General features: G+C 33.7%; 1 protein-coding gene across 4 annotated transcripts in view; it reads right to left on the bottom strand.

Moving 5' to 3' along the window:
- Positions 1–23,855, bottom strand: part of TAX1BP1 (Tax1 binding protein 1) — a 78,708-nt gene that overhangs the window by 17,285 nt on the left and 37,568 nt on the right. For all 4 annotated transcript variants that reach the window (XM_008517869.2, XM_070617569.1, XM_070617568.1 and 1 more), the window contains exons 8-14: positions 20,886–21,071; positions 16,001–16,225; positions 15,295–15,441; positions 13,555–13,678; positions 12,290–12,393; positions 9,655–9,780; positions 6,902–6,973 (exon numbers count right to left, since the gene is read on the bottom strand). In XM_008517869.2, the coding sequence (XP_008516091.1) occupies positions 6,902–6,973; positions 9,655–9,780; positions 12,290–12,393; positions 13,555–13,678; positions 15,295–15,441; positions 16,001–16,225; positions 20,886–21,071 (984 nt within the window). The remainder of the gene's footprint in view (positions 1–6,901; positions 6,974–9,654; positions 9,781–12,289; positions 12,394–13,554; positions 13,679–15,294; positions 15,442–16,000; positions 16,226–20,885; positions 21,072–23,855) is intronic.

Genomic DNA, 23,855 nt, shown 5'->3' with positions numbered 1-23,855 from the left:
GTTCCAGTTCCAGGACACAAAAGTTTGTTTAGCTGGTTTGCCTTTGCTAGAGTACCTAAATCTTTTTTTCTTCAAAGCCCCAAAATGGCTCACGGTAGCCTTGGTTTTACAAATTACTCAACAAGTTAAGGATGTCTCTGGTACTCCAACTGTTAAATAGGAGGAACAATATATTCCTCTTATATGCCACACACAGATGCTGTGAGAGTGAAGGAGAAGAGGCATTAAATGTTTTGAATTACTTACAACCCTATGAAAAAGCTGCTCAAAGTACTATATAATTCTCATAATTTTTATTCTTTTATCACTTCCAGACAGTCTCTAACTTATAGTAAAATAGGTAAAGAAATAGTAGTCTATAAGACTTTTCTAAGATCAGTTATTCAGGGTCACTATTATTTAATCATCATGCTGCTGTAGCATTTCATTGGAGACATCTTCCATTAATCATTTATAAGTAGATATACTACTCTTCTATTCTCAGATGCAAAGCAGATCACCTGGAAATATAAAATGATTCAGAAAAATCCCTAGTCAGGCATCTAATGTAAAAGGATATTTTGAGGGCCAGCCCTGGTGGCCTAGTGATTACATTCAGCATGCGCTGCTTCGGCAACCTGGGTTTGGTTCCCAGGGATGGACCTACGCCACTCGTATGTCAGTGGCCATGCTGTGGCAGCAGCTCACAAACAAAAAGAGGAAGATTGGCAGTGGATGTTAGCTTAGGGTGAATCTTCCTCAGGGAAAGAAAAGAGTATTTTTGAAATAGTTTTAATTTTTAAAATCTTTTAATTTTTTATCAATAGTTAATAAAGTATTTCCTACAATCTTTTTTATCATTATTTGCCATTTTGCTTTTGCTTTATTCTTTTCTTTATCTTCCCTTTTCAACTTTGAGAGTAGGGGGTTTATGCAGAATATGTGAAATAGTAGGAAGGCATGAAAATGGCAAATAATTCTAGACAATAGTTTTGAAATGACATGAAAAAATAAGATACTTTAAGCTATTAAGTTCTAGATAAATTCAAATTGGTAGGGTTTTGAATCCAAAGAGATATACTAAACTACTTCACACTATTATTTTTAAAACATAAATTATAAAACTAGGGACCTAGTTTTTTTTAAAAAATCTATAATGAGTTAGTTCTTTTATTCACACATACAACCAATAAATATTTACTGAGTATCCTATTACGTGGCAGGCACCGTTCTAGGCACTAGGAATTTAGGAATAACCAAAACAGACAAAATTCCTGCCCAGATGGAGCTTATGTTCTAGAGCAGAAAGATGGACAATAAACAAAATAAAAACAAAGTAAAATATATATTCTGTTGGATGATGATAAATTGATTTTTTTCATTTACTCACTCAACTACTCCTTAATGATCACTTGATTCATTCCAGCACCATCTGGATCTAGGTTTCAGTGCTGAACAAAAAGGTCTTTACCGAACCTTGTAGAGGACTGGGGGAGGGGGGAGGGTTCTGAGAAACACTGGGGAAGAGACAAACATTAAGTCATTCAAATAGCAAACAGAAATTCTTATATAGTCTTTAGAAGTAATATAAAACTCTAATGTCACCAGCAGAAAAATCAAGAGTAACTCAAAAAGACAGGAAGTAGAAAGCAAACTGGTCTGCTTCTATTGCGTTCCTGACAGCAGGGTATTAAGTGACAACAAAACTGCTGATCCCAGTACATTTCCTTTACCAAATGTTTTTATAAGCAAATGCTATAAATTATGTTTGCCCCATTAGTTTATTCATTCCATAAATATTTAACTTCAAGTATCAGGCACTGTACCAGGGGCTACAAATACAGTGGTGAATAAAATAGACATGTCCCTGTCTTCAAGGACCTTAACAATTAAGCGGAGGCAGCACATGTTAGATAAATAAACACAGAAATAAATATTAATTACAAATCATGGTAAGTGCTATGAAATAAAAGTACAGGTCCCAAGTGTAAGTTTAACAGAGGCACCAACTTAGATGGGCAGGTCAAAGGAGGCCTCTCTGAAGAAGAGTCATTTATCTAAGGACTAGAAGGATAAGTCAAGTCAAGAGTGGTAGAAACAGTTAAATATTTAGAGGGAAATAATAGAAATTCTGGAAGAGACTTGAAAAAAATATCACTGGGGGAGGAGGAAAGGGAATTATGGTTGGATAGATAAACTAAGATAGCCATAAAGTATCAACTGCTGATGCTGGGTGAGGAGTACAACAGAAGTCACTGTATTATTCCCATATATGTTTAAAATTCTTAAAAAAAAAAAAGATAAAAGAAAAAGAAAGTTTAACAAAATAACAAAGAATTGTAGGCAAGAATACACCTGGCAAAGGATACGAACAAAGGCCCTGAGACAAGAAAGCAATTGGTGAGTTATAAGGCTTAAGTGACTACAACAGTTCTCAAACTGTGATCCCCAGACCAGCAGCGCCAGGAACTTGTTAGAACTGCAAGTCTCAAGCCCCACTACAGACCTACTAAATCAGAAACTCTGGGACTGGACCCAGGAATCTGTGTTTTAACAAGCAATACAGGTGACTCGGATGCAACCTCAAGTTTGAGAATTACTGAGAGAGACTCTACAATAAAGATAGTGAAACAAGAAACTGTAGCTTGAGATGGGACTAGAGAGATAAATGGAGGCCAGCCAGATAAAACATTATAGGCTATTTTAAGAATTTTAGCTTTTATCCTAAGTGCATGGGAGGCCCATTAAGAAGCTTAAAGCAAAGGAGTGATCAGCTTTACATTTTAAAGGTTACCCAGCCAGTAGTTTGAATACCCTTTCACATGAATCAAGAGTAGAGGAGGGGAGTAATCTCATGGAAGACAGCAGAGGAGGAAGTATGGCTCAGTCCACTGCCCAAAGGAACTGAATATATGTCGTCAATCACTTGAGTGAGCTTGGAAGTAGATCTACACCCATGAGATGACTGAGCCCCATGTGACACCCTGATCGCAGTTTTGTGAGGATGTGAAGCCAGAGGACCCAGCTAAGCCACATCTGGATTCCTGACTCACAGAAACTGTGAGATAACAAATGTTGTTTTAAGCCACTAAATTTTCAGGTAATTTGTTACACAGCATTAACTAATATAGTCACTATATCATTTTCCATGTGTGACTTCAGCCATTTATACTACAACAAAATATACAAATGGTTATAACCATTCAGGGCTATCTATCTTTTAGTCATGTATAAAACTTCAAAATATATAAAATATATTTCATCTATAACGTAACATTTTATATAGAAATACGAATTATATAAAATGTGTAAGGGGCTGGCCCTGTGGCCAAGTGGTTAAGTTCGTGCACTCTGATTTGGTGGCCCAGGGTTTCACTGGTTTGGATCCTGGGCGCAGACATGGCATCGCTCAGCAAGCCATGCTGAGGTGGCCTCCCACACAACACAACCAGAAGGACCTACAACTAGAATATACAACTATGTACTTGGGGACTTTGGGGAGAAAAAGAAGAAAAAAAAACATTGGCAAAAGATATTAGCTCAGATGCCAATCTTTAAAAAAGTGTAAGATAACTATTATATATAAATTTTATTAATTTTATGTAATTATATGTAAATATTTTAGATATGAAATATGTGTTTTATAAATGTAAAATCAAGAAGTACCTTGATTACTTCTCTCTAGCGTTAGCTAATATCTCTACGCACAGAATACACTCGAGCTAGGTTTCTTACTAATGGAGAAGGTATATACATATTTCAAAGAGGTGTCTTAAGCATTTGAAATATATATATTTTTGCAAGCTTCTTATCAGATGATTAGATCATCACTGTTTTAATTTTGTGATACACCTGACCAAAGCTCATACCAGAAGTAAAAAATCATTTTCTTAGTCTTCATTTGTGCTCCTACCATTTTAATTATCTTTAATCCACTGTTTATTTGCAAGAATAATCCACTTGACATTCTGTGTTACCACACACTGAAAGGGAACGAGAGTAAGAAAGGAGAGGGAAGGGCAGAAGAGTGGGAGAGAGAGAGAACTAATGCAAGTAACATTTGAACACAATATACTGACAGCCTAGGGGGCAAAAAAAGAATTGCAAACAATCTTGAATTCTATTCTTAATACATTTCCTTCTCATAGTAATACATGGCTCTAGCAATTCTGAAACTGTTTTATGTGGATTATCAGATTTAGACAATGAACAGATGTGTTGATATTACTGGGCAGCAGGATTCTCACTGTGGAAAGGGTATGCAAATAGGAAATGAGGAAGACAAGGAAGAACTCTGTGGACTTGGACCAGAACTCATGATATCTAAAATATAAATGTTTCCTAGCGCTGTTCACTGCAAGGATCCAAAAGCAATGAACATCAATAATAATGAAACATACCTAGGGCCCATATTTTGTTTCTAAATACCATTTCCCACTAATAAGGAACCAGACTCCTTGGAGAAAGAATAGATTGCAGAAGTGGACCAGAGCTTCTTTTCTTATAAAAAAGGCCAACTCCAAAGATGAGATAAGAAAGGTACAAGATGACCCAGAATATTTTGCAGTGCTAGAAAGAAATTAAGTGCTCAAGAAACCAACAACATCCTTTTGATACAGGTGCACATCAGGAACCAGCTTGAAGGTGCTCTGACTGATCAAATCTGGGACTATGTGAACATCAAATTAAGAAGAGTAACATATTCTAACCTACTGACTAAAGAGTTCATACTGAAGACTGTCAGCTAAAACGATAGGAAGACAGACAGGCAGGCAAACAGACAGACGGATGGACACAGACACCCAAACATAAATTCAAAATATACACACACTGTGATATAAAAAATATATTTGGTCTTTGTCCCTGTTCCAGGCACAGACCTCCTAAAACTCTTGGAATTTCTGAATGATAGAAGTGTCTTTTGTCATTCATAACAAGCCCCTTCAGACCATACCTGAACTTACGCTAATAAGGCCACTCCTGGTGGGCTTTCAGATAGTTTCAAGGAGGGGGCTAGTTATCAGAGACTGAGCACATGATTATATAGATTTAGAAATTTTAGCAACCACCTCCCCACTTCCAGGGATGGGAGGGAGGGTGAAGATTGAGTTAAATCACGTGGTCAATGATTTAATCAATCACACGTATTGGAACCCCAGATTAAAAACTCTTAAACAAGGTTTGGGGAGCTTCTGGTAGGTGAACACATCATGTGCTAGGAGGGCGCCATGCCTAGAAAGAGCATGGAAGCTCTGTGGCACCCACACCCCCACCTTGCTCTATGCATCTCTTCCATTTGGCTGTTCCTAAGTTGTATCCCTTATAATAACACTTTATAATAAAATGTAATCATAAGTATAGTGCTTTCCAGAATTCTGTGAGTCATTCTAGCAAAATATTGAATTTTGTTGGGGAGGAGGGTGGAGCTGAGACCTTAACTTGGGTCTGCGCTAACTCTGGGTAGTTGCTGTCAGGACTGAACTGAATTGTAGTACACCCAGTTGATGTCAGAGAATTGTTGCTGGAACATAAATGAGGACAAAGGAAGGTTCTTCCTTACAGTAGAATGCCAAGGGACAAATAGGGAGGAAGTGATAGAGTTTAAAAATCAGAGTTTTGCAACTATCACAGTAATGCCATCCAAGCTCGAGGTCTATCTAGCACTTTAAATGGCTCTTTTACCATGCATGGTTTTGTAATACCATCACTGGTCATTTGGAAAACTACTGATTGGTTCAGAGAGTTTTAGAGATCTTCCAGATGTTGACACATTTTACTAAACAATTAAAAAAAAAATCAGTCTCATACTACCACCCATCTCATTAGAAAAGTCTGTAAGCATTAGGAAGTATAAAGCTCATGGTAGCAGATACAAAATTCAAGTTTTTAAGCAAAAATCATTGGCAACAAATATTACCATTTGTTGTTCCTTAAAGTAACAAGTTCACTTCACATCTTTTCATACTCTAGTCTGAACAACCAAATTCTGTCTATTAGCCATTCTTTAAAAGAGAAATGATGTGCCATGAAAAAAATAAACTAGTTGAGCTCACAACTCAAACAATCGCACAGGAGCTTTACCTTAAGATAACCATCATACTTCATTAGGCAGCAGAAGTGTTTTGGGGGATACCTTCCATTTCATCATGCAGAATATTAGAAAGACATGTACCTCAGGGTCAAGCTTCTATAAAATTAATATTTTACTGTTTCATTATCCTAAGTAAAACCAGTTGTTTTAAAACTGTAAATGCATAGTTGGGATGAATACAATAACTACTAATGTAGTTTGATGCCACTGCCTTGATTCAACACACCAGCAGTTTTCCCACCACTGCTTTTACACCAACAGTGCAAATGCAACACAGTGGGGGAAAAAAGCAAATAATGCCGTAGTATTATGAAAACAGTTTTATCTTTGTAGATCTCTAAAAGGGGATGGAGACCCCCAAAGGACCACAACCCACATTCTGAGAAATGATGCGTTATAGTAGTATTTTTTACATTACAAACGTATGCTCAGCTTGAATGTTAGGTTATGCTATAAATCATTAAGCAACTTCTAAAATGTTTCCTATTACAAAAGAAAAACAGATAACTACAACATCGTGTATAATTTTTTAAATTTTTACTGTTTTCCTAAATTTGAACACTGTAAAATTGTATTGTTAAATAGAAAATATGTAACAAAGACGAAACTAAGTTTCAACACAAGCATTTTTCTATTATAAAGTAAAATATTATTTAACTAAAGACAAACTCCACCTAAGAGTCTTAATATCTGTTTCAGTCTTTTCTTTATTCATTTAACTTTTTTAAAAAAAACCACCCTCATATGAACTGTAAAACCAATTCTCTTCACAAAGCTGTATTATCATTCAGTATCATATCAAACAGTTTGTAAAAGTACGTTGTTCAATACCTTCTCCCTGGAGAGGTTTTCCAAATGTGAAGTTAGACCATTTATTTCTTTGTCTTTCTCTGCCAACTGAAGCTGAATAAAGAAAGAAATTACCATTAATTTTTTTCATTATCTATTCTCTCCTTATACTTCAAGAGCTAGTTCATATCATTCTATCAAAATAATTCCTATTGCTATATCCTTGTATTTTCCTTGGTTGTTTTCTTTGACATTTCTGAATTACTTACCATTACTGACCAACTTCCCTTACTCTTAAAACTTCTCCCCTAGTTTATATGAAATTGCACCAACACTGTCATCCTCTCACGCTCTTTTTTTGTGTCTGCTGCTTCTTCACAATTACAAATATGGGTATTCTCCAAAGTTTCCTCTCTGGCTTCTTCTCTCTATAGTCTTTCTGAAAACTCCCCTTCTTCCATGCCTTCAACTATCATCCCCATGAGAATAAATCAAATATTAACTTGTGTGCCACACTCTTCCTAGCCCAAGTTCCAAATCTGCCTTTTTAATGATAGTTAGAAATATTTTCACTATTGTCTTTCTGCATTATAAGGGTAACATGTCCCAAATCTACTTTTCTATTTTTGTTAACTGATACTATCAATCTCAGAGCCCACTGTGACTGAAGGTAGGAAACTGTTAGACACTTCTTCCTTCTCCTCCTCCTCTACTCCCTCAACATTTTCAGTCTCTTAAGTCATTCATTCATTTAACAACCACCCATTGTTTGCCTATTACATTATAAGCATTACGTATACAAATACAAATAAAACGATTCTTCAGTGGTTCTTCTCATGTCTTTCAAAGCTTTCCTTGATAGACTCATACCTATTCAAAGGTAGGTGATGGGAAGTACCCAAAGAGGTGGCCTTTATCAATTCATTCATAGAATATTTCTACCTGATTTTCTTACCTTCAAAAACCCTTCCCACCTGTAAATCCTCTCAGTGCTACCAAAATATTTTCAAAAAGACCCACTGTAGTTGGGTCCTTTTCCTCCTAGAAAATTCTTAACAGCAAATAGCACCCAGATTCCATTTTAGGCCCCTCAAAATCTGGCTTCAAACTCTCTCTCAAGTCTAATCTACTCCATCACAGACATTAAACTCCTATTACTCAAGATTGCTCACAGTTCCCAGACTATGCTCTCCACTTCTGACTTCAAAACCTTTATTAATGCTTTTCCATCTGTTTGGAATGCTGCTTCTTTCTTTTCCTAGCTCTGCTTCCCCTCCCTTCCATTTGGACTTTCAAAGGTCTGGTTTCTCCATAATGTCTAACTCCTAAATATTCCATTGGAAACAGCAGTAAGCTATTTAGCCTCATCAATTTCACGAAGAACTTCATCACATTTCACCTTGTGTAGTGGATTTTTGTGTCTAGTGCAAAATAAGAGAAAGGGCACTAAACAAAAAGCCAAGCACCTTTACCAGTTGCATAACCTTAAATATGCTGCTTAATCTCAATGCTCATTTTTATCATTAATGAAATAAAAATATCGTTTAGCTTCCCACAGGTCTGACAGATAATTACCTAGTGAATGTGAAAGAGATGTGAATATCACCACTACACTTCTAGTAACACCTACCTGCTAGATTATAAACTCTTTAGCATAGCATTGTGCCTTACTTATCACCCACATAATAGCTAACATAGTCCTTTATATATAATAGGCTTCAATAAACATTTACTAAATCATTGTTTCTAGCCAATATGCAAAAACAAAATTTCATATAAATTCAGTATTCACACTTTATAAATAAGGGAAGTTGCCATCCATTAAAAATAATATTCACAGGGATCCTAGAAGCAATCATAATCTCATGAAATAAAAGTTTCAAAATTTCATTCTGACAGTAGATGAAGATAAAAAAGGACCACCAGTAAAATTACCTTGGCCTATAATGTGCCACCCTCTCCAGCCCCCAAGGAGGAAACCTAAAGTAATTCTTGGGGTCTTGAAGAATATTACATTTAAACTATTAGATTATAGGTACAATTAGCTGTGATATAGATAAGTTACATCATTTAGAACTTCCTGGTCTTTAGTTACACAAAAAAATATGCCAATTATATATACATACGTATCTTAACATATATAAGATTACACTTTATTTCTTAGAGGAAAAATATCTTTCTATTTATTAACTAGCCAGACAGCCTGTTAATTTTTTTCTCTAAAATTCTCACAAATATCGTTTGCCATTCGGGCTTAGTGCCTAACGTTACACTGGCAAAGATAATTTTCATTAATTAAGATTGTATCATTTACTCTGCAGTATTTCATTTAGGACCACAAGTAACACACTTTGGTGATAAATTCAAAAACTTTAACATAAATTTTTAAATTACTGATCATATAGTATTACACTCCCACAAAAATGTCAAGGCCCTTATATAATTTTACATACACATTCATGTTTGTTTCTAAGTGAACAAGAGGACAATGAAATGATCACTTTTCATCTTAAAAACTAAGTGCGATTGAAAGATATAATTTTAATAGCCATCTGAATCCACACCATTAAAGCCACAATGGCAGTGCATATGGGTGCCCATTTTCTTGGTTCATAGTTAAAGAACTATATTCAACATAACTAAATATATAGCACATTTTTATTTATACCTGAAGTACTATTCCAATTATCCATATTAAAACTGCACATTCGATTGATAAAAATTACAGATAACACATTTTCAAAAGTACCAGACCAGGTACTAAGCACCTCTAGCTATGTGATTACTGAACTTACTTTGTAATTATCCTCTACTTCAGCTAGTTCTAGTTTTACATTTTCAGCAATCTTTACTTGTTCTTTCCATTTCAGCTCCATTTTTGCAAGTTCATCAGCATATTTACTGCATTTTGTTTTCTCATCCTAAATGAAATTAGTATAATTACCAAAAGATTTAAAATCCATATAATCAATATCTAGACAAATATACTTAATATGTGCTGACTGTTTACGGTAACACTGTTGTAACAGTATAAAAACTAAATAACTAAATGTGTATCAATGGAAGACTGAATAAACCATTTTATATCTACACAATGGAAGAGTATATATTTATTTAACAGAACAAAGTAGATGTACAAACTAACAAGGAAAAATGCCAAAATACAATAATTGAACCTAGGAAATTGCAAAAACAGAAATATATAGTATAACCCTATTTTTGTTTTAAAAGTTAACACAATTTTATACGATGTCCATATAGTGTTGTGTAGAAAAATAACCACCAAAATATTAATAGCTCTTATCCCTGGGGATCAGGATCATGATAGCACTTTTGACCATCTTTATTTCTATAATGCCATAGCATTTCACAATAAGCATATATTACTTTTGCAAAGGGAAGTAATAAAAATCATGTATTTATAATGCTGTTGTTTCCAGACACTGGTATATAAGACTCTAGGATTTTCTGACCAAGACAATTTCTAGGTTGACTTCTTATACAATGGTCTTCTCTACAACCCAGAATGTTAAAATGCAGGAGTTAAAAATTATGACAAACAGGTAAATTGACCAATTTCATTTTCAATGTTTTTGTTCAAGGTAAAAGTTTAAAAATAGGCTTTGAGCAATTCAATGGAGAAAAGAAAAGTATTTTCAACAAATAATGCTGGAACAACTGAATATCCATACTATACATACCATACCACACCATACACAAAGATAAACTTAAAATGGTTAATAGACCTAAATGGAAAACCTAAGACTATAAAACTTGTAGAAGACAAGAAAAGAGAAAATCTTTACAAGTTGGATTAGGTAAAAAGTTTCCTAGAACATAAAAAGGACAAAACATGAGTGATAATCTGTACTTCATTAAAATTAAAATTTTTCTAAAAATACCAGTAAAGAAATGAAAAGGCAAGCCAAGACTGGGAGAAAACATTCAACATATATCAGACAAAGGACTTGTATCCAGAACAAAGAACACTTACAACTCAATAATAAGATGAACAACCCAATTTTTAAAATGGCAAAAGATTTGAACTTTTGCAATAAAAAGGAACAAATTACCAATATAAACAACAACATGGATAAATCTCAAAATAATTGTGCTCAAAGAAGACAGGAAAAGAAGAATACATACCATATGATTCCAATTATAGAAACTGTACAAAAGGTAGGCTAACCTATCGTGGCAGAAAGCAAGCCGATGGTTTCCCGAGGATGGAGATAGAGGGAAGGATGAGTTACAAATGGGTACAAAAAAACTTTGAGGGGAAATGGAAATGTTCATTACCTTGACACTGTGATAGTTTCATGACTATCTGCTGCAAAACTGACCAAGCTGCAGGCTTTAAATATGTGTGATTTATTGGATTTGAATTGTACTTCAACACAATTGTAAAAAAGAAATGTACCTTGAGGAAGTTTTTAGCTTGAAGGAACATTCTATCTTCCTTTCAATAATACCGTATAATGAGATTTTTAAAATATTCATCCAGAATTGTTTCACATTTAACGAAAAATAGTTTAGTCCCTTATAAACCAATACTTTGAACTCAAGGGTAAGCATATATTCAACCCTTCTAATCAACCCTTCTACAGAAGGAAGGATCCTCTAATGCAACAAAAATGTTCAGTTTAAAGTTAGATTAAAAGATTACATTAAATTAATATTATTTAGAAAGCAGTAACATAAAATATTTTAAATTAATCACTATAGTAACATTGAGCTAACATATGAACTTCATTCTATAGCTCTAAACATTATCCCTCCCCTCTCCACATGCAGAGAAACATACACACAAAAAAATTTAATTAAACAAACAAAAATCACATACACAAACACAAAACACCTTTTTCTCCCTTCTCCAAATCAGGTATAAAAGAGAAGCATTTTCCCTTTATCCTTTAAGTACTCCAGTAGTGAATGCTGCCAAGACAGCTGAAAAATTGAAACATCTGAATAACACAGTTTAAAATAATCAAAATAAGTAACACTGTTAAGGCATCAACTCATTGAGCTAACGTTCCTTTTTTCCACTTTGCAAATCTGGTCACTTTTAAGATGTGGTAAAATTCTTCGCTATCATTACATTAAATGTAAAAGGAGCACTTTCCTTTTATGAAGTTCAAACATTTTCCATGTATCCTTATATGAACACAACAGACAATAATATCCAATCTCATTAATCACTGGCTCATTATTGAGAGAAGGACAAGTGCACAGAAAATAATAATTTTAGGATCATGATTTTACATACAGGCTACATGAACAGATACACAGAACAATCCTCTCTCATCATCTCAAAAGTGAAACTAAATGCCAGTTTATGGGCATGAAAAGGAACTCTAGGGTATCCATCAATCGATTACATAAGCCATTACATTTGATAAATATCTTTCACTTACAACGGAGATAACCTACCTGCAAGAGTTGTTTACATTTATTATACTTTTCTGTCTTGTCAGCAATTTCTTTGGTCATTTCACAGACTTGCCCCTTTGTCACAATGTCAAAATCTGTCTCAGCTATAAGGCAGAACGTAAGATTATTAAAAATTATTTTGCCCCTCATCGCCCTGTTCCGAGTAACCTAAGGGTCAGTAAACTGTGAACTATGGTAAATGGAATACCAAAGGAAAGAAACATCTATTTAAAAACATCTATCCATACACTAAATAAACAAAGAAGGATAAAATAAACTCTAGATGAGAATTTTTTAAATGTCAGTTTGGCCAGAACTAAGTTCACATTCAATAATGAAAGGAACATTATTTTATTTTTTTTAATTAGCTAAAAATACTTCTAAAATAGCACAAAAATTGTTCTCTTTATATAACTGAATAGACAAGATAAGTAGAAAAGCCATACTCTTTGAGACATTTTAAATCATTTTTCTAGTCCTTCAATACTATTCACTAAGTCCTTATTAAATGCTCTATAACACCATTCTAGTTACTATAGAGGATGTATGGAAATGGAAGGCAGGAGCCTGTTCTATAGTGGCTGAACCCAATTAAATATTTAATAGTATAGGAAATTTACAATACATTTAAACAGTCTAAAAATATCAATTATTCCAAACGCTACACAAGGAAATAACACTTTTAAATACTCTAGTGCTTACCTTCACTACTGTCAAATCATTAACATAAAGTGAAAAACAGAAATTAGGAGAAGTGAAAACCTAGAGTTAATTCAAACTTTCATGTTGTTCACATATTCAGTATATCTCGCTAGTCTGTTCTATAAGTTAATAAACTAATAAAAAGATTTAACTTATCTACTTATCTGCCATCAGGTACACTAATAAGGGAAGTACCTTATAGCCCCAAAGCAGCCAAAAAAAGAGAGAGAGAGAAACGAACAGAACAAATAGGGGTTTTATAAGCTTTTCCCCCTGAAAGAACTGTACAATTAAAAATTCAATTCTCAGCTTTTGTTGTACTACCCATTTAACATTTGTGAATATTCTCATGAGACAAACACTAGTTCACACTCGCATATTGTATGTTCACCACATGCATGACTTTATCTTACTTTTAGACCCTTTGCCTCAAATCCTTATTTATAACATAAGGATTTTTATAAGCTCCCTAAAATTTTTACACCTGGAACAAGGCAATATAAATAAGTATAAATACTTTTCAAGGCAGGACACTTTACACACAAAGTCTGAAAGATTTTTACCTGCAGAAGGCGGTGTCCTTACATCTACAGTGGAGGCAGCAGCAGCTGGGTCTGTGTTGATTGAGGCATCATTCACTTTCTGCTGATTCCCAATTTTCTTTGTGAAGACACTATTGTTATTGGCCTATTCAAAATGTTAACAATAAATTGTTAAATGAGTTATATTTCCTTCCTTCAGTAATTGTGTAAATAATAATTATGTAAAGAAATCCTGAAAAGTCTACAAAACTGCTTTGTGTTAAAGGGCAAGAAAGACTAAAGTTAGACATATCACTTTACTGGCGTAGATGTTACAAAAGAGAAAAGCTTTATTTTGCTTTTTCTTGTCAAATCATCAAAATACCACCAAAACAAGCCATTCACAGAAATCTCATAAGTTTTCTACTACAAAGTCATAATATATTTTAACTCCCTAAGCCAAAATCTATACATGTGGGTGTCATACTTAAAGTACAATTTTTTTCACAACAGCCTTCGTTTTTGATGACATGCATTTCTTGCATCTCATTTTTCAAAAAATAAGACTGGGAAAACATCATCTGTATACAAATAAAACGATCTCTACAGCAAATTTTGTTTGCAAAGAGAACTGTGGTATCATTTTCAACTTCAGGTTTGAAATACGTTTCTTCACTTCCAGGACTCCATTACATAACAAACCTTATATTTAAGTACAATTTCAGGACCCACATTAAAACACACATTTCAAAACAGAAACATTTTCTTTGCTTTTATTCAATCTGCCTACCCACTCTCAAATGGAACAAAAATAATTAGCTAACACTTTTTTTTTTGAGGAAGATTAGCCCTGAACTAACTGCTGCTAATCCTCCTCTTTTTGCTGAGGAAGACCAGCCCTGAGCTAACATCCGTGCCCATCTTCCTCTACTTCATATATGGGACGTCTAACACAGCATGGCTCGCCAAGCAGTGCCATGTCCACACCTGGGATCTGAACCGGCGAACCCTGGGCTGCACCACTGGGCCGGCCCCAACTACCACTTTAACTCTTCCTAATCTACTGGATGTGAATAGGATGGAAGAACTCAATAATTACAACCAGGAAACTATCTAAGACTCCGGGGATGATCATGAACCCCAGTGAAGACAGGCACCATTATCACAGGAGGCATTCAATAACACATATTGAGTTTTCAAGCGAAAAAGACATTTATCAAGAACTTAGTGGGAAATGGGCAGGAAAAGAGAATGCTTTCTCCTTTTTTTTTTTCTTTTCCTCCTGCTGCCCTTGCTTCTTTTGTTGGTTCTCCATCAAATAAAAATTTCAGATTTTTTTTCAAAAAATATATCATTACAGGGGCCAGCCTGGTGGAGCAGCAGTTAAGTTCGTACGTTCCACTTCTCGGCAGCCCGGGGTTCGCCAGTTCAGATCCCGGATGCAGACATGGCACCGCTTGGCACGCCATGCTGTGGTAGGCATCCTACATATAAAGTGGAGGAAGATGGGCATGGATGTTAGCTCAGGGTCAGGCTTCCTCAGCAAAAAAAGAGGAGGACTGGCAGTAGTTAGCTCAGGGCTAATCTTCCTCAAAAAAAAAAAAAAGAAAGAAAAAATATATATATCATTACAATATGAAGCCAATGACTTGAAATCAAGCAGAGATAAATTATATTCAAAAGGCTAATATTCAGAATATTATAAACTTGATTTGCAAACAAAAATATTGATAAAGGAAATATCTTACTATATATGAATTCAACTATATATATTCAACTTACTGATTGGTCTGAAAGTTTATTTATTTGTTTTTGGAGCCTCTGGCATTCCTTGAATTTTTCTTTATAATGATCTGCTGCCATCTGAAGACGAAGTTTCAGATCTTCAACTTCTCTTCTCAGTTCATGTTCCAGTGTATCAGTCTTTTCCTAAGAAAGAAACAAACACTTCCTCTAAGAAAAAGAAAACATCTCATCTCTCATAACATAGTAGTAAATCCCAACCTCATTTTCACTTTTTTCTTTCTGGCTTTTCATTTTTATTTGTTTTGGAGTTTTGGCTACAGAGTGACATTAGCTCTCCTAATAAATTCAGCTTTATATTCTTAGGACTAAGGTTTATTAAGAAACTAGAGAAGAATATCCCAGCTCCTGAGGAACAAGTATTACCCTGTTAAAAAACCGTAATACCATTTTATGTAGCTAGTAAATAAGAAATTCCACACAAAGCAATATATACCTGACATCAGAAAGTTTAATGAACAATAAGAGAGCAGCTTTTACTGACCACTAGGAATTGGCTTACAGAACGTTTTCTTAAAACTTACATTAATTTCAACCTAAGAAGTTACAACAACTAAACAAAATGAATAGAAATTTAAAATTCTGCGATCAGGAATCCAACCTGTTCAAAGATAATTCATTCTCTTTGGTGAGCTTAGAGTGAGTTTTTGATCAAAATGTAAATTCAAAATTAACCCAATTTTACCTGGTCCTTTTTCACAGCATTCAGTTTAAGTTCGGCCACTGTATCAGCTAACTGCTTTTTTACTTTCTCATTTTCCAAGCGTGCAGTGTGCAGATCTGCCATCGTTTTATCTCGCACGTTTACCGCATCGCTAAGTTCTTTAGCCAAAAAGACAACTTCTTGTCGAGTTGCCTGAACCTGTTCCTCCGCTTTACGAAGTTGCTCCTTTAAAAAAACTGTATCTTCCTGAAGAAAGGCAGACAAATATATTTGTAATTAAACCATTCAAATAAAAAATAGAAGCAGAAACAATTTTTACTCATATTTCAACAGACTGAAAATTTTTAATTAAATATTGCTTTTCTATTTATGACAAATGAAGTATATGTCTATAAAAAACTTAAGATACGACTTTGTTTTAGAGTCCCCATACAGCAATGCTATGCACTACTACGATTTTATATACACGAGAAAACTGAAGTACAGGAAGTCAGGTGACATACTCAACATGCTTAAAGCTCTGGCTAAAATGAGACAAATGAAAGCTCCTGTCCCCCAGGATCTCTCCAGCTGGAACTACTGACCCTCATTTATTTTGATGACCAATAAAAATAATTTCAAAAACTTCTTTGTAACGCCAAAAATTTTGGTTGAAAGATGTTTCCTACTATCTAACCTAAAACATATCCAATATAACATTAATATATCATTACACATCATTATGAAAACAGAACAGATTTAGAACTTAGTTCTAAATAAAAATAGTGATATGCAAATAGCAGAGATGAGGCACTGGAAAAATGAAAAGTAATTAGCATCTCTTAACAAACCTAAAAATATCTTTAAGAAGCTAAAATTGCCATGATAAAATTATTTCCTTTAATATTAACTAGACATTATAAGCTCACTAAATCTAGTTTATTCAACTTTACTTTTATCTCTGCACTAAAAACAGTGTAAACTCAGAAAAAGTGCAACCTGTTCTTGGTTTTTAAATTATTAGCTCCTTAGAAAAAAATGTAAATAATTATTTACATAATGTTGAAGTAGAGAAAATCTTTGTAGGTATAACATTAATTCATCTAACTATGTAAATATTGTCAGCTTCTATATGTCAAAAGATAAAAAAGCAAAAAACGAGAAGAAAATTATTTGTAATATATTCAAAAATGGTATAATACTGATGTAAACATCTTTTCTAATCAATAAGAAAAGCAAAAACTCAAAACCAAAAAAAAAAAAACAAAACTGGAGGAAGCCATGAACATAAAATTTTTTTAAAAGAAAAAAATAACTATTATGCATAAAAAAATTAATCAACTCATCAACAATCAAATAAAGAAGTAAAAACAAATACTATTTATCTTCTTTCAAGTTGACAAAGAGGAATACTCCAATATTTGGATGGGTTTAGGAAAATTAGCACATTTCCAAACAGGTGGGGTTACATAATCTATAAGTGGTATAAACATTCTCATCAGACTTTTTGCAACTTTCATCAATATCTTTAAAAAGCACACAGCCTCTGATCTAGCAACTTTATTTTCATGAGTTTCTAAGAAAATTATTAAAGGATATGGACAGGAGTTTAGCTTGACAGGGATTCAGCAAAATATTAAAATAATGAAAAATTATTAAAAATCAAAGTGTCTAACAATATGAGAATTTATTATAAATAAACTATGATATATACTCCACACAATGAAAGTCTATGCAGCCATTACAAACAGCAGCATAGCTCATACACTGTTCATCTATTAATTTTTTTGAAAGGCAATTTGAAAATGACTCTAAAAATTTAAATATCTGGCAATTGCACTTGGAGGAATTCATTCTAGATTTATACATGTGCCTAGATATCTGCACAAGAACGTTTACTGCAGCATGTTTATAATAACTAAGGACTGCACATAACTAAAAACAATTACACAGTACACAGCTAGTAAATAAAAGGATGGATACTATGCAGAAACATAATGAACGAGGAAGATTTGTACATGCACTCATACTGCAAGATGTCTAGACAGTCCATAAATTTTTTTTAAAAGGTTTTGGAATACTATATATATTCTCATTTTTGTTAAAATATAAATATTATGTGCACATTCATAGATTTCTAGAAAAATTAAAAATTCTATAATGATAACATCTGGGAAACGATGAGGGTTACTTTTACTGTGTACCCTCATGCATTATTTGAATTTTTTCTTTTATAACCAAGACCTCATATTGTCTTTCATATTTTAAAAAAAGTTTTAACAATTCAGAGTCATTTTTCCCAGGTATTTCTATACCAATGTTTTTCCTGACAGACGTCTGGCTTAAGTATGAAAAAGATGCTTAGAGAAATTTTTAGCATCTTATTAAATAACAATCAAATATATTTTTCACCTTTGCATTTGCAATTTGCTACATTAAATACCCTGAAAATTAACTTGGGTCTTATTAATTCTAAACATCATACATATCTGACATTTTAGGTGTTGTATTAACTATGTCTGAGTGTACTTAATAGCGAACTACTGAAAACAACATAATATGCATCCACAAAAGTTAATGAATAAATCAAGGTAAATCAACACAATGTAGTATTAGCTATTTTTAAAAACTTAGGAAGATCTCTATAAATTGATATGGAATAATTTCCAGTTTATATTGTTCAGTGAAAAAAACCAAGGTGCAAAAGAGTATATATAGCATGGCGCCTTTTTTTTTTTTTAAGAAAGAAGGGGATAGAGAAGAGTGTGTACTCATGCAGGTCCATGTAAGCTTAGTTTTGCAAAAAGAAACATAAGAAGGATAAACTGGAAACTAATGAAAATGTTTACCTATGGGTATAGGTAAGAAAGGAATTTTTGAGGGAAGAGATTGAGAGAGAGTAAATTTTTTTAAATCATTTTGACTTTTGAATGATGCAACTATTTTACATATTCAAAAAATTAAATCAAAAGGTCAGAAGAATAAAAACAAATCTTAAAATTAAATACAACAAAAAATAAACTGTATTACAAATTCATAGCATAAGTATGTTGAAAAATTAATTCAAATAACTTTTGAACACAGTACTCTGTATATCTTTAGTGAAACATATTCTAAGAAAACAAAGCTGCAAAAGATCTTAATTTTATTTGGTAGACTTATTGTTGGAAGTGGCATTGACGTAATTATTCTGAAACTATTGGTGTGTGTAGCTGGGCAAAAAATGAATAAATATAATGATGTTTTGGAAACAAGGGTTCTCACACTGGGAGAAGAGATACGTAAATATGGAATGGAGAAAGATAAGAAAGAACCTTAAGGCAGTAGATGTGAATTGGGCATATCAATATAAATTCAACACTTTTAAAATGTCTGTCCAATGAATGTATACAGCAGCAACAACCCCTAGTAGAAACAGATCTAGTTCTTGGTTTCAAAATATCATTCCCTACTGAAAAAGCAGGGATCCTTGGAGAAATGACTAATACCAGTTCTGGGGCAGAACCTAAAGCTCTAACATACAGTTGTGCCACAAAGCAAGGAAATATTCAAAGCATTAGGGGGACATATCAAAAAGAGCGAAAAAACAAGTTTGAAAAGGCTCCCCCTGGGAAAATATGGGACAATTTGGGTAAGAAAAAGAATAATAATGATAATGTACAATACACTGAACAAAAAACAATCCCTAAGTCCACAGTGTATAAAAAAAGGGGAGTGGGCAACAGGGAACCTCCTCATTATAAAAGAATATCTACTAATAAAAGTAAAAGAAATGATAGAACTTTTTAGATCACCATTTTGCAATCATTAATGTAATAACTGATGCAGGTGAGGATCATCAGGGATAAAAACCATGGAGTGAAAGGCTATTGGGGAATAGGATGTTCACATGATATCACAGTATAATCCCACAAACTACTCAATAATCACAAAGAGGGAAAGGCATAGATATAATGGAAAGAGAGGCAGACATAACTTGAAACAAATGATTAAACCTAACACCATCAAGAGTGGAAGTGACATTATGTGACTCTTGATATGACTGCAATAGAATATACAAAACATCATCTATGCCTTTTCTTGCCAAAAATGTTTGATCTGAATCCAGTCACAAAGAAACAATAGACAAATCTAGATTATGGAACATTGTCTCAGACAAGCCTGGATTCTTCAAAAACATCAATGTCATAACAGATAAAAGTATGGGACTGGCCCCACAGCATGGTGGTTAAGTGTGGCACGCTGCGCTTCAGCAGCCCAGGTTTGTGGGTTGGGATCCTGGGCACAGACCTACATTGCTTGCCAGCCATGCTGTGGCGGTGACTCACGTATAAAAGTGGAGGAAGATCGGCACAGATGTTACCTCAGGGCTAATCTTCCTCAACAACAACAACAACAAAGACAAAAAGTATAGGGACACTATTCTAAATCAGAGTAGACCAGGAACACAAAAATAATCAAATTAATGTATGATCTTTCACTACCACTGGATCAAGAAATTTTAAAGGTTATATACAAATATATTTGGGACAATTTGAATGTAGACTAAAACTATATAAAAGAATGAATATTATCATACCAATGTTAAATTTCTTGGGTGTGATAATGGTATTAGGATTATAAAGAAAAATGTACTTGTTGATAGGAGAGACATACTGAAGTGTTGAGGGTGAAATGTCCTAAGACCTGCAACTAACTTTCAAAGGGCTCAAAAAAAAAAGGCACATAAATGAGGGAGATAAAGATGGCAAAATATTTGAGGATACATATGTATTCACTGTTCTAGTCTTCCAACTGTTCTGTAAATTAGGACTTTTTCAAAAAAATTTTAGGCAGAGGGGAGATTAAAAATAAAAACCACCATACTGTTTACATATAACAGAGATATGTTTTACAATCTTCAAATACATATTGCAAAAGTACTTACCTTACTTGAGGCTGTAAGCAAGAAAGCCCTTTGCAGATTTTCCTTTTCAGCCAAACAGAGCTGAAGTCTGCCAATCTCTTCTTTGAAATGAGTAATCATGCTTTCTTTGTTCCCATCTAAATTCTTTAAAGTCTGGACCTCCGACACAAGCTTGGTATTTTCTATTTCCGTATTCTTCAAATGTACCTGTAACAGTGTTCAAAAATGTCAAGAATATTCTAACTTCATAAGTCAAACTTTAAAATACCACTGTTTATCACTAACCCAAATATGATCAAGGCAAGAGAAGACTTATGAGACTAGGAGTCAGGAGACCCAAGTTCTGCTAAATGACTAGCTAATAAGCATGTGGGAGCAGAACACAGCTTTTCTGATCTTTTAAAAAAAATTTTCCATAGAGATTAATTCTAAAGTCTTTTCCTTTGATTTAATCATTTTAAGTTCTCTTTAAAATTGCACATGGATTTGATTGTTCTTTTGGGGAAACAGATTATGTTAAAAGCATATTCAGATATAAAGGCATGACTACATTCTGGAAAACTAAAGGCAGACATTCAAGAACAACATCTTAAGCAAAGCAATTCTTTGCTTGTGACAAGTACTATGTCATTTACTTCCTGTGTGCCTAAAAATATATTTGTTGATTAATTAACCCAACTATATTGATTTTTCCAGGAACTTTGGCTGCTGCTGCTCATTTACTCACAACAGATACACAAATCAAATTCCATAAATGAAATTATAAAGAGCACAGATATCTAGTTTCCACTATAAAGAGTATCGTGCTTTGGTTAAGAGTACCACAGAAAAACAAATTAACATACTTTTTGCACTTTGCTCTTTAAATGTATAGAATGCTGAAAGACTAATTCCTGTTGACAAGGATAGAATATAACTCCGGATTCTATGAAGGTATCAGCAGACAAGACCTTTGCAGCATCACTTTAGAAACACTACCTAATTTTCATAATCATTAGCTCATCAAAGTGTTTTACCAATTCCTCTAAATTCTAATAGGGCAGGGATGAGTCATATGATCCAATAGGGGCTGAAGGAGAGAGACATAAGCAATCTCTCTGGTTATTTATGTGAACAATTTGGACAGGAAAGTATGTTTTCTGAGGTTAACAGCACAGTAGGAGGTCTTACCACACTCGGTAAATGGAATCTCCATGCTGAAAAAACACAAAACAAAAATCTCAAAGGAAAAGTTTACTTCTGATTTTTGAGGTACACACATTCAAATAAAATACTACTGTTCAGAACACTGGGAGGTTGGGGGAGAGTAGTATTCAAACAGGAATTTTAATGTCACTTTGAACCCAACTGCTAATGCTAATAGAAACTGGAGATATTGGCACTGTAAAAGAATAAATCCCCAAGCCACCTCATCCTTTCTCTTCCTTCCTGCCTGCCAACTCTTTTGCAAAGGACTCATTCAGGTGTACAACAGAGAGACAGAAAGTCTTCGCAGAAAGTGAGACAAAACAAGGGATAATATAAGGGATAAATAATTTAGAGCAGTAAAGGAAAAACAAATGCTGGATTTACCCTAAAATGTGCTTGCAACCCTCTATAAAACACCAGAAGTCCTGTTCTCAGGATAGAAGAGAGAAAAGAAAGGCAGAGTGGAAAGGTGACAGCCTTAGGGTTAGGTTTTCCAAAATAAGTCATCCTAGTTATCATTACACCTCTCCAGCATCACTAGTTTACTTAGGACCTTCCTAAACCCTTCCCAATACTAACTAGCATGCCTTTATATTTCATTTCATTTACTATTGAATTAAAATGACTGAAGACATAGACATTCTATTTACTTTACTATAATCTCCCACTGTGGTAATAGAAAAACAACATGGAAAGCACTTAATTCTCCACAGAAAAATAATGCCCAGGTCTTTTCCTATCAATAAAACTGAAACACTCTCACTGAAATTCATAGTAACATTAAACAAAAAATTATTATAGATGCCAAATTTTCACTTAGTTAAAAAATGCTTTATAACTTTAAAAAAATGCATTTGAAGGTAATTTGCAAAAACACCGTATAAATGGTAATCCAATTGCGTTAATTCTTCCTCTAGATATCTGTATTACTCCTCTTTTTCACAAAATCTTGGTCAAAAACTAAACATTATTTTTGGGCACTTTTTCTTAAAGAGTCAAATCATAAAATCATCCACCAGTGAATCTTCACTATTTTTCTTCCTGTTTTGGGGGTGATACACACACACACACACACACACAATTCTTTCTCTCTCTCTCAATCTCTGCAGAAGAGTTGTTCCAAAAAATAGAATAGGTATAATCCATGATTTGCAAAATGTCCCTATCCAGGCTCTGCTCTGAGGTACATAGTGGATTCAATATTTTTTAACTCTTATCTATAAAAAAAAAACAAACCACCACCAAAACTAATAAGGAAAAAACCCACTGGCAATACAACAAATCACATTCTAGTTTCTTAGTGCAAATATTGTGATTCTCAAATACTGAAAATATGTAGAATTATATGTTTTTATCTTTAATCAAATATATACCATAATATAAGAGTGTTGCCCTCTCCTATTCTAATCAAGAGACTGAATCTAACTGAATAATACTGACAAACTCAGAATGTTCTTGAAATTCCTCATCTGGAACTGCCTTCAGGAATGGCTTAGGAGCCACCTAAGATAAGTCTCAATGTGCATTCAAAACATTATTGACAATTAAGCTAACTATCCTATTTCAGAATCACTTAAAAAGGAAAGGAACAAAAACTTCAAAATACGAAGATTTGTTAGCAGTGAGGATATCTTTTTTAAAATGACAGTCTCTGAAGATTATTCCAAAAGTCAAATTCTACAACATGATGATCACTGAAATAAATTAATGCTCTCCCTAACGTTTATATGTTCTTAAAACGGGAAAATAATTATGTAAATTCTGATAAACAGGTATCTTGTTACCATTTAAACTTTGACTTAT

This window comes from Equus przewalskii, chromosome 4 (genome assembly GCF_037783145.1).
Source record: "Equus przewalskii isolate Varuska chromosome 4, EquPr2, whole genome shotgun sequence".
In the NCBI taxonomy this organism is placed as follows: domain Eukaryota; kingdom Metazoa; phylum Chordata; class Mammalia; order Perissodactyla; family Equidae; genus Equus; species Equus przewalskii.
The sequence above is the reverse complement of the archived record's forward strand: the minus strand, read 5'-3'. Positions and strand labels throughout refer to the sequence as shown.